Source organism: Hyaena hyaena, unplaced genomic scaffold (assembly GCF_003009895.1).
Source record: "Hyaena hyaena isolate Hyena2069 unplaced genomic scaffold, ASM300989v1 scaffold_403, whole genome shotgun sequence".
NCBI lineage: Eukaryota > Metazoa > Chordata > Mammalia > Carnivora > Hyaenidae > Hyaena > Hyaena hyaena.
In genome coordinates, this window is record NW_024081035.1 from 689,730 (window position 1) to 701,963 (window position 12,234).

Genomic DNA, 12,234 nt, shown 5'->3' on the forward strand with positions numbered 1-12,234 from the left:
TGCGCTCGCCGCGCGCGCCTCCCGGCCTCGGCCCGGCTTGTGCGGCGCCCGCGGGCGGGCGAGGAGGAAGCGCCGCGGCTCTGCCGCCGCCGGCCTCCTGCTTCCTCCTCCTCCACCTCTTCGCGGCGGCCCTAGGCCCGGGCGACGCGGCCGCCGCGCCTCGAGTTTGAGGGCGCCGCGCGGCGCGGCCTCCTCGGCGGGCTCGGCCGGGCGTCCGCCCGGGGTGTCGACGATGGGGCGCGGGGGGCGGCGCCGCTAGGAGCGCGACGAGCGGAGCGGTCGGTGCGGAGCAGCGGGGCCCGGCGGCCCGCAGGGAGGCGGGAGCGGCGGCCGCGGCCTCGGGGCCTGTGAGCGGAGGCACCAGCCATGGCCAAGGCGGGCGGCGGCGCGGGAGCCGGCGGCAACGGGGCGCTGACCTGGGTGGTGAGTGGCGGGCGACGGGGGGCGGGGGGGAGGGAGCGGGGGTCCCGGCCGCGGCATTGTTCCCGGCCCGCGGTGGGGGAGGAATTCCGCCGGGCGGACCGGGGATGGGGAGGGAGGGAGCCGGGAGGGAAATCCGGCGACCCGAACGGGCGCCCCGTCGGGGCTTCTGCCAGCAGAATCCCCCGCTCCCCGCCCCTTTTCTTTCTTCACCTCCGTGGAGGCTCCGCTGCGGGGGCTTAATGTGCACTTGAAACTTAGGGGGACAAACCATGGTTCTGATAGGAAGCCCTCGCTTCATCTTTTTTCCTCTTTCTCAAGACTCTTCTAGGTCAGTCAGGCATGAGATGATGGGTCTGGCAGTAATGCCCGTGTGTCTTTGTGGGTCAGCACTTTTATCTAAATGTGGCTTAAGAAAATCCCGGAGAAAGGGTGTGTGTGTGTGTGTGTGTGTGTGTGTGTATTGTAGATGCAAATGCAACCATTTCTGAGGCTCTAAGCTCTCAAAGAAGAATGGGTTTGGTTGGGGAGCGAGTCCAAGGCAATTTACACTGGAGTCCGGAGTCTCCTTCCCATGGAAAGCGCATTCGGCGTGGCAGTTTCCACAGCAGTTACTCTACTGTAGAGCGTCCATCTGTCCGGCTGGGATTATTAAAAGAAGCGTTCACCTGCGTCAGCATCGCAGGTGAAACGGGGCGGGGGCCAATTGGAGGGTGCTGGAGAGGTGACCGCAGGGCTCGGTTCTGGAATTAAAGGATTTCGGCGCTCGCTTCCTGCTGGGAGGTAGTAGGGGAGGCGAGACCTAGAGCGATCCGATTCCCACGGCAGATCGATAATTCACCGGCGTTTCACTTGCTCAGCATAGAGTTCAGAGCAGGGTCATTTCCTACACACACAAAAAAGCCCAGCTCAGCCGACTGACTTGGTTTCCAGGAGGAACATTTAAAAAGCCTTACTTGTTACAGGGACTCTCGATAGATTTTCCCTTTTTCGGAACACCCAAGGAAACTTTCATATTGGCATTTTTTCTTACTGCTTCTTCATTTTCTCTTCTCTTGGGCGACGTTTAGGGGGAGTTGGGTAGCAGTTCTGCTGTGTCGAAAAGTGTCCCTTGTAAAAAAAAAAATAGGTTACGGATAGTAGAAAAACATTTTAACCGTTTATGTTTGGGTGCCGCGGTGCTTTGCAAAGTAACTTGCCAGGCTTTTATTGTTGAATTTTCCGAATTTTGTATGTTGCTCCTATAGTGTAGTATGAACAGAGCCAGGATAGATAACCTGTGAGATTATAAATTATTGGTCCATGGGGTCCATTCCCGGAGGAGAGAATGCGTAAATGCAAAATAATGTTTTTAAAAATGGATGGCCCTTACCCTGTTACTAAAATTAAGTAACTTATGAAAATTGAGTTGGCCAGATGGTTCTCATTCACTGTTTGGAAGTACCCAGGCCTGATTGGTGTTTCTGAGGACTTCTGATTCTGTAATGGTAAATGTTTTGTTCCAGGGTTGAATTGGTTGACATTTGATAGCAATATTTTAATTTACCGTTATTTAACTTTGTAGATAACCAAATGACTGCTTTTTCTGTTAAGCTCAGTAGGAAACTTACATAAAAAATCTCATGAAACTTAGAGGGTCTCATTCAGTACTAAAAATTCATTTGATAATTTTGATTTATTATTAAAGGTTTTTTTCATACAAAACTAATGGGGAATATAGTAAAAGTTAATCTTTTACTTATAGATTATATATTCTCTTGTTGAATTAGAAGTTTATTAAAAAGCTAATCACTTCGGAAGTCCACTTTCAGGTTTGATGCTTGCTTTAAATTTGTCAGGTTATATGAGCATCTTTATGTCCGTAATCTACATCATTGATCATAGACTAATTTTATGGGAGGCAATATAGTGAAGTGATTATGAGGATGGATTTGATGTCAAATTGATGTAGATTCAGATCCTTTCTCCAACACATTGCAAAAGGGACCTATCCTTTCTATGCCTGTTTTCTCATCTATAAAATAAGGTTGTATTGAGAATTAAATGAGATAAACATAGGTAGCCAGTGCTGGGTTTGATAAATGTTTTTTGTTGTTGATGGTGAAGTTCAAGAAATGTACACTCAGAATAATGAAGTTGCTTTTACGTGAAATGCTTTTGAACCAGGGTGAAAGCAAATTATTCCTTTGAGAGAATTCAGGGGTGTGTTTCAGTGGTCATTTATTTCTGAAGAGGGGTAGCTTTGCCTGCTTTATTGAAACTGGTGTTATATTGCCACCTGCTTGTGGGTAACAGAAAGAAATAAAAATGGAATTAGTCCCTGATAGAGTTCTTTTGGGAGGGGGATGGGTAATGCCATGTGTTGCTGGTATTCTGTTGGCATGCTTGTCTGGATGTAGTATTAACACTGTTACTGCATGAAAGTTTACATTTTTTATAGGTATCTCTCATTATATATTTTTAAATGTTTGTTTATTTTGAGAGGCAGAGGGGGAGGGGAGAGAGAGAGAGAATCCCAAATAGGTTCTCACAGTCAGCACAGAGCCCAATGTGGGACCTGATTTTACAAATCATGAGTTCATGACCTGAGCCAAAATCAAGAGTCAGAAGCTCAACTGACTGAGCCAGCCAGGCGCCCTGAAAGTTTACATTTCAATACCTGAAACCACAAAGCAGAATGGTTTAAGACTGACATTAACTTCTCCATATAATACAGTATTTGGTTTGTGTTTGATTTACAGTATTTTAAGCAAATTTTTTGAAATTAAAAAAAGTGAAAAATATAGAACTATTTTGAGTTAACATTAACAACAGCTGTGAAGGCTTCCTGACCCCAGCAGAGTTTTCTTGAATTAACTTTTAGTTTGTAAAGCTTTGATTAGTAGACCCTCTAGTCTATTTCATTCTGTTATTTATCATTTGTAAGTGGTTTTAAGAACTTTTATGGAAATATTAGAGTATAGTTAATTACCATATGAATATTGATCTTTTTTCCTAGCAGTACTCTAATTTGGTAGATTAAAAGATATTATAATTAAATTTTAAGCATATAAATAAGTGGTAGCCAGAATAATATAAGAAGTCTTCCTCTACTTACCAAGTTTCAACGATTACCAACTCAAGGTTACCCAGTTTGCCTCTTTTCATTATTTTGAAGTAGGGCAAATCCTAGAATTATATCACTTCGTCTGTAAATATTTCAGTATTTATCTCTAAAACATAAGTTTCTTTAAAAAATATATAAAACCACAATTAACATAGTGTTTTAAAAAGTAAAATTCAATGAGGGGTGCCTGGGTGGCTCATTCAGTTAAATATTGTGTCTGACTTTGGCTCAGGTCATGATCTCACAGTTCGTGAGTTCCAGTGGTATGTCAGGCTCTGTGCTAACAGCTCAGAGCCTGGAGCCTGCTTTGGGATTCTGTGTCTCCCTCTCTCTCCCTTTCTCCCCACCCGGCTTGTGCTCAAAATAAAATTTCTCAAAAATAAATATTAAAAATATTTTAAATGTAAAATTAAATGAGATACAAAAAAATACTATTTTTTTGTTTACTGTGAATATTTCTAATTCAGGAAACATGATTGTATATTCAAATATTGTTTAAAGATTTTTATTAAGAACATTGCTTTAGGGGCATGTGGGTGGCTCAGTCAGTTGTGTGTCCATCTTTTGATTTCAGCTCAGCTCATGATCTTACAGTTCATGAGTTCAGGCCCCACGTTGGGCTCTGCACTGACCGTGTGGAGCCTGTTTTGGATTCTCCCTCTCTCTCTCTCTCTCTCTCTCTCTCTCTTTCTTTCTCTTTCTCTTTCTGCCCTGGCCCCTGTCCTTGCACACTCACACACTCATGCTCGCTCTCTCTTAACCAGAGTTTCAAACCAGTTCTTTCGTAAGCTATGTGCCTCTCAATTGAAATTTATTTTGTATGGTCCTCATAGTATCACCAAATTCTTACCCTCCAGTTTACACTCATCCTTTCCTGTTACTCTTATGGATCAAAAAATATAAATGTCTTTTTATATAACTTTCATGCATAATTTTGTCTTTAACGATTAAATTATAAACTCCTATAGCTAGAGACTGTCATGTATTGTACTTACTTGTATCCCTATAGGGTTAGCAAAAAGCTGGATTCATAATCCAACCTCGGTTATTCTTAACAAATTGGATAACTTACTAACCTCTTAAAAAGTCTATCATTATTAAGACAGTGGTCAAGTAGCAATATTCTTTAGATACAGTTTCAAGTAACATAAAGCAGCACTTAGAAAATATAGTTATAATTGGTAACTTTTCTGAAGGGAAGTGTTTACCTGTAGTTTTAGATCTGTTAGTTACTCCAGTGCCAGTGGCTGTATTTTACTAAGTACAGTTTTTAAAAAATAAGCCTTTTGGGGCGCCTGGGTGGCTTAGTCGGTTAAGCGTCCAACTTTCGCTTAGGTCATGATCTCGCGGTTCGTGGGTTCGAGCCCTGCGTCGGGCTCTGTGCTGACTGCCAGCCCAGAGCCTGGAGCCTGTTTCAGTCTGTGACTCCTTCTCTCTCTCTGACCCTCCCCTGCTCACACTGTCTCTCTCTCTCTCTCCTAGAAATAAATAAAAATATTAAAAAAAAATAAGCCTTTTTTGTAGATTTTAAAAATAGGGCCCTCTTTGGAGAAAAGGTACGATGGGTATGTTATTTTTATTTGCAGAGAAGGAAATGGGGGTGGGGCTGGTTAGAGAATTAGGTAGCAAACTGTTAATCACCCTACTGAGGCAGAAGTGGGATTGAAACCAGGTTTATCTTTGTAACCGTGATTTAATACAACCTCCCACTTTAAAAACATTAAAAACCAAAAAGTCTCATCTTTTATACAGTGATGTGACAAGATTAAAAATGTCTTCTGGGATGTACTTGTATCTCTTTCTACTAACTTTTCTTTTACTCTCACACAAAAAGCTAAGGAATACATTTCCTTTTTAGGGTATATGTATCTTGTGTAACAATGCTTTTTAAGAGTATGGGCTGTGAACTCAGATCACATAGTTTCATAATTCAGCTTCCTCAAGTACTAGCTTTATTAGCTTTGGGAAAATACTTCTTCAGACTTCCATTTCCTCATCTATAGAAAGAGACTTATGATAAGGGTATCTACTTTGTAGAGCTCTTATGAGGGCTGATTGAGATTACTATGATTCAGATAATGCTGCCACACAATAAGCTCTCAGATGTGTACATACACATGTGTCTTTTTTTTCAAATCTGTTGAAAAGAATTTTCATGTCTTTTATCTCAGAGAAAGTTTTTTTTAATATTGTGAAATCATAATAAGTCAACATCCATCACCACATTTTTAGAATTTTTTTCTTGTGATTGGAATTTTTAAGACCAACTCTCTTAGCAACTTTTAAATTAAATATACAGCACAAGTAGTATTAACTGTAGTCACCATGTTGTACCTTACATGCCAGGACTTCCTTGTTTATAATTGGAAATTTGTACCAATGGGTCACCTTCTGCCATGGTGCTCCCTTCAAACCCACCCAATTCAGGATTCCTGTTTTGTTTTTAGATTCCACGTATAAGTAAGATCATACAGTATTTGTGTTTCTTTCTTTGATTTATTTCATTTAGCATAATGCCCTCAAGGTTCATTCATGTTGTTGCACATGGCAAAAGTTCCTTCTTTTCTTATGGATGGATGGATATTCCTCTGTGTGTGTGTGTGTGTGTGTATGTAACATATTTTCTTTATCCATTTATCAATGGATGCTTTGGTTGCTTTGTGTGTCTTGGGCATTGTAAATAATGCTGCAGTGAACATGGGGGTGCATGTATCTTTCCAAGTTAGTATTTTTGTTTCCTTCAGATAAATGCCCAGAAGTGGAATTGCTGGATCATATGGTAATTTTATTTGTAGTTTTTAAAAATGTTTATCCATTTTGGGGAGAGAGCACAAGTTGAGGAGGGCAGCAGAGAGAGGGAGCCAAAGAATTCAAGCAGGCTCCCCACTGCTAGTGCAAAGCCTGATATGGGGCTTGAGCTCACGAACTGTGAGATCACAACCTGAGCTGAAGTCATCTGCTCAACCAACTGAGCCACCCAGGTGCCCCCTATTTGTATTTTTTGGGGGGAACCTCAAACTGTTTTCCATAGTGGTTGCACCAGTTTACATTCCTGGCAGCAGTGCATGACGGTTCCCTTTTCTCCACATCCTTGCTAACACTCGTTATTTCTTGTCTTTTTTTTTTTTTTTAATGATTTTTTATTTTTTGAGAGAGAGAGAGAGACAGTGAGACAGTAAGACAGTAAGACAGCGAGACAGCATGAGCAGGGGAGGGTCAGAGAGAGAGCGGGAGATACGGAATCTGAAGACAGACTTAAGGCTCTGAGCTGTCAGCACAGAGCCTGTCCCGGGGCTGGAACCCCTGAACTGTGAGATCATGACTTGAGCTGAAGTTGGACGCTTAAATGACTGAGCCACACAGGCGCCTCTCTTGTCTTTTTGATAATAGCCATTCTGACAGGTGTGAGGTGGTTATCTTATTGTGGTATTTATTATTGTTGTGGTTTTGATTTGCATTTCCCTGATAATTAGTGATGTTGCATGTTTTTTCATGTGTGTGTTGGCCATTTATGTCTTTTTTGAAAATATTTATTCAGAAAATCTGCCCATTTTTTAGTTGGATTTTTCCTGGCTATTGAGTTGAATGAGTTATTTATATATTTTGGATATCAACCCCTTATCACATTTATCATTTGTGAATATTGTTTCCTGTTTGGTAAGTTGCCTTTTTATTTTTTGTGGTTTCCCTGCTGTGCAGAAGATTTTATTAAAGTTTATTTCTTGGGGCACCTGGGTGGCTCAGTCCCTTAAGCGTCCGACTTCGGCTTAGATCATGATTTCACAGTTCGTGAGTTCGAGTCCTGCCTTGGGCTCTGTGCTGACACCTAGCTCAGAGCCTGGAGCCTGTTTCAAATTCTGTGTCTCCCTGTCTCTCTGACCCTACCCTGCTCATGCTGTCTCTCTCTCTCTGTGTGTCTTTCTCTCAGAAATATATAAAAAACATTAAACATTTAAAAAAAAGCTTATTTCTTTATTTTGAGAGAGAGTAAGGGAGCGTGAGAGTTGAGTGGGGGAGGGGCAGAAAGGGGGAGAAAGTGAATCTGAAAGCAGGCTCTGTGCTCTCCTGAACTCACAGACTGTGAGATCATGACCTGAGCTGAAACCAAGAGTTGGATGCTTAACCGAATGAGCCACTCAGTTACCCCTGTGCAGAAGCTTTTTAGTCTGATGTAGTCTCACTTAGTTTTGCTTTTGTTGCCTTTGCTTTTGGTGTCAGTTAAAACAAAATCATTGTCAAGACCCACATCAAGGAGCTTACATTGAAGTCTTTAATTAATTTTGAGTTAATCTTTGTGTACGGTATAAGAGAGCACTCCCATTTCATTCATGCATGTGGCTGTCCACTTTTCCCAATACCACTAATTTATTGAAGAGACTGTCTTTCTTCCTTGTATATTATTGGCTCTTTTTTCGTAAATTAATTGACCACATGTGTGTGGGTATATTTCTGGGCTCTCTGTTCCATTGATCTTTGTGTCTGTTTTTATGCCAATACCATACTGTTTTGATTATTATGGCTTTTAATATTGTTTGAAACTGGTGAGTGGGATGCCTCTAGGTCTTCTTTCCCAAGATTGTTTTGGCTATTCAGGGTCTTATGTGGTTCCATACACATTTTAGGATTGTTTGTTCTATTTCTGTGAAAAATGCTGTTGGAACTTTGATCGGGATTGCATTGAATCTGTAGACTGCCTTCTGTAGTATGGACTTCTTAAAGAGTGTGAATTATTCCAGTCCATGAGCATGGAATATCTTTCCATTTTTTTGGTGTGTCTTCAGTTTGTTTATCAGTGTCTTTGTTTTCAGCTAATAGGTCTTTCACCTTTCTAGTTAAATCTATTCCGAAGTATTCTTTTTGATTCAGTTGTAAATGGGATTGTTCATTCCTTTTTCTGATAGTTTGTCCTTGTACAGAAACACAAGGAGAGTTATGTATATTGATTTTTGTATCCTGCAACTTTACTGAATTTGTTAGTTTTAATAGTTTTTTAGTGGAGTCCTTAGATTTTTCTATATATAACATCTCATCTGCAAATAGTGACAGTTTTACTTCTTCCTTTCCAATTTGGATGCCTTTTAGAGAAAGTATATTTTTTATTTTTGCAGTGGACATTTAAACATTCCTTATGATCTTCAGTATCCCTCACCTGCCATCTCTTCCCCCATCCCTGGTTTGGGAGGGCATTTCTTGAGGAGCATAGATGGAAGACAAAGTGTTGGTTTTTGTTTTAGCATGGCCCTCTCTATTACATAGGTGAAATATGAGTGAAACGAACATCAAAGCATGGCAGTCTTGAGGGAGAAAAGAAGGGGCGGAGATGTAACAAAAGGGTAATGTGAAGTCTGAGGAGGTCATTTATAGAAGACGGGAGAAAAGGCTTGTTGCCAAGGTTTTGCTAGTGCCACTCTTGTTGGCTTGGTGATGGTGAGATTTTTTGTGCCGATTATGTGAATGACTGGCTCAGTTCCTTTTTAGCACCAACTGGCAAACCATCTCCTCTCCCCTCTTTGGCAGCAATTCATTCTCTCACAGAAAAACAGGAACTGTGGGTGATTGCCCCAAATTGCTATATCTCACGTGGCAACTCTGTAACTCTACATGGAAGAATCTTTTTTTTTTTTAACAGAATGATCTTGGTATAAACTCATTCTGAAATAAAAAGTTTGTTTTATTGGAATGTTTTTCTTTATGTTCTGGTGGTTGAGAAGTATTCTTGATAAGGTTGAATCTTGGATAAGTATTATATCTATATTCTTTCACTAGGAGTCAGCAATATTGGAAAAATGCTATAAAATAAATTGATATTTCAATATCAATTATATGAATTATTTTGATGTTTTTGTTACAATTTAAATATCCCTTACAATGCATTGTTTAATTTGGCAGCCAGCTTTTGAACTTCAGAAAAAGTCATTTATGGTATCATATGTGTAAACCACGAAGAATAGAATTAAAATGTTTTTAGATATGTGAAGAATATTTTCATATGGGGGTTACTTTGCATTTTCATTTTCTTTAGTTTTACATGAAAATGAAAATGTTACTCTGATTCCTTATGTTCCAGTGTAATTAGATGCTGGATTTTTACTATAAATAGCTTGGCATTTTGTCTGCATAAACAAATTTAGGCAGTAAACTAAATTACAAATAAATTGTAAGATGTCAATTTTATCAAACCTTAAAATTTACTTAGAAGTTTTTGGTAATTGATTATTTTTATGGGCATATTGTGAATTTTTATTTAATGTGGAACACTTAGTGCAAACACAATAGGACAAGGTATTTTACTACTATGAACATATAAGACTAAGAATAGTTTAAATCATCATTTTGAATCGAAAGATCCCCTTCTTTTCAATGTTTCAAATGAGCATAAGCAGGGGCACTTGGGTGGCTCAGTCGGTTGGGCGGCTGACTTCGGCTCAGGTCATGATCTCATGGTTTGTGGGTTTGAGCCCCGCGTTGGGCTCTGTGCTGATGGCTAGTTCAGAGCCTGGAGTCTGCTTTGGATTCTGTATCTCCTCTTTCTCTGACCCTCCCCTGCTCACGCTGTCTCTCTCTCTCAGGGAAAAAACAAAACAAAACAAAAAAACCACAAAAAACATTAAAAAAACCCCCAAAACCCCCAAAACTTAAAGCAAATTAAAAAGACTTAGCGAAACAAGGACTTGAAAAACAAAAAATGAATACAACAGCAACCACAACAGAAATTTAAAAATCAAAGCTCTGTGCCAACGTATACCTGTCTCAATTAAACATGAGGTTGAGAGGGCTATTGCAATTCAATAAGGATTTTTCAACTTCTCAACTTTTCAAATAGTGCTAATCACACAAGAGATTCACTGGGAAAACTTGTGAAGTAAACCAAATAAGTTGTAAGTGAAAACATACTGACATTAATATGGAAAGTTTAACACCTCCCCTCCCAAAATGAAAGAGCATAATTCTTTTATCCTACAGGTATCAAATATATATCAGCCTTCTTTATTATTTGTGGGATTGAGAGTGATTTTATAAACGTGTAGATATGAGTTTCTTGGTCCGTTTCTGTTCAACCTACTTTCGTGATCTTTTCTAAATATTATCAGTAATAGTGTTAAAACTGAAGAACCACTCGTGGTGATTTCTTTCCTTTTCTTTTTCTTCTCTTTCTCTCTTAGCCAGAGATAGTGGTAATAACAGCTGGAGGGAAGATGATCAATAGATTTTTCTCATTTTACTTAGTTCTCAGTCCCAAGTGTTTGTACTAGGGATAGGATCATCCCACTGAGGTTGGAGGGGAGTTGCTCTCTGTCCCCTCACCCCCAGATTTTTATTTTTAACGGTCTGGACGTTAGTCAGGGGGAAACTTTCTGGTAATAAACAGGACATTATTCCTGGTTTCTGTCAGAAAAACACAGACCTCTCAGGAGAGAACCTCCTCTTTCTGTTTGCAGTTAGTGAACCAGTCATTTCTTTTTTTTTTTTTTTTTTTTTTTTACAAATAGTTTATTGTCAAGTTGGTTTCCATATAATACCCAGTGCTCATCGCCACAGGTGCCCTCCTCCATGCCCATCTCCCCCCTCCCCCCCACACCTATCAGTCCTCAGTTTGTTCTTAGCATTCAAGAGTCTCTCATGGTTTGCCTCTCTCCCTCTCCCCCACTATTTCCCCCCTTCTTCCCCTCCATGGTCCTCCGTTAAGTTCTTCCTAATCGTCCTATACGTGCAAACATATGGTATTTGTCCTTCTCTGCCTGACTTATTTCGCTCAGCATAACACCCTCAAGGTCCATCCATGTTGCTACACATGGCCAGATTTCATTCTTTCTCATTGCCATGTAGTATTCCATGGTATAGATAAACCACCTCTTCTTGATCCATTCGTCCATTGGTGGACACTTAGGCTCTTTCCATGTTTTGGCTATTGTTGAGAGTGCTGCTATGAACTTTGGGGTACATGTGCTCCTATGCATCAGCACTCCTATATCCTTTGGGTAAATTCCTAGCAGTGCTATTGCTGGGTCATAGGGGAGTTTTATTGTTAATTTTTTGAGGAACCTCCACACTGTTTTCCAGAGGGGCTGCACCAGTTTACATTCCCACTAACAGTGTAGTAGGGTGCCCATTTCTCCACATCCTCGCCAGCATCTAGAGTCCTCTGATTTGCTCATTTTAGCCACTCTGGCTGGTGTGAGGTGGTATCTAAGTGTGGTTTTGATTTGTATTTCCCTGATGAGGAGGGATGCTGAGCATTGTTTCATGTGTTTGTTGGCCATCTGGATGTCCTCTTGGAGAGGTGTCTGTTCATATCTTCTGCCCATTTCTTCACTGGGTTGTTTGTTTTTCGGGTATGGAGTTTGGTGAGTTCCTTATAGATTTTGGATATTAACCCTTTATCTGATATGTTATTTGCAACTATCTTTTCCCAATCCGTTGGTTGTCTATTAGTTTTATGGATTGTCTCTGTGAACCAGCCATTTCTTGAGAATGGGAAAGTAAAAGACAAAACTGACTACAATGTTAATTTTTATTTTCAACTGTGCCACGCTGCCAGTCTTATTTGGTTTCACTTACCTTTTTACCTATATTCTAGTGAGAAAGTTGGGAGTGCAGAAGTAGTACGTAGGTATTAACAGTGCCACTAGAAAAGAGAAACCTTCAGGTTTTTTCTAGCGTATATACATTTTCACATACATGGGTTAATAAGCCATAAAAATACTTCT

The 12,234-nt window shown here is 40.4% G+C and overlaps 1 protein-coding gene across 2 annotated transcripts in view; it reads left to right on the top strand.

Moving 5' to 3' along the window:
- The first annotated feature begins 284 nt into the window (after positions 1-284).
- Positions 285-12,234, top strand: part of TOP2B (DNA topoisomerase II beta) — a 65,977-nt gene continuing 54,027 nt past the window's right edge. For both annotated transcript variants that reach the window (XM_039251933.1, XM_039251934.1), the window contains exon 1: positions 285-423. In XM_039251933.1, coding sequence (XP_039107864.1) covers positions 367-423 — 57 coding nt within the window. In that variant the 5' untranslated portion in view covers positions 285-366. The remainder of the gene's footprint in view (positions 424-12,234) is intronic.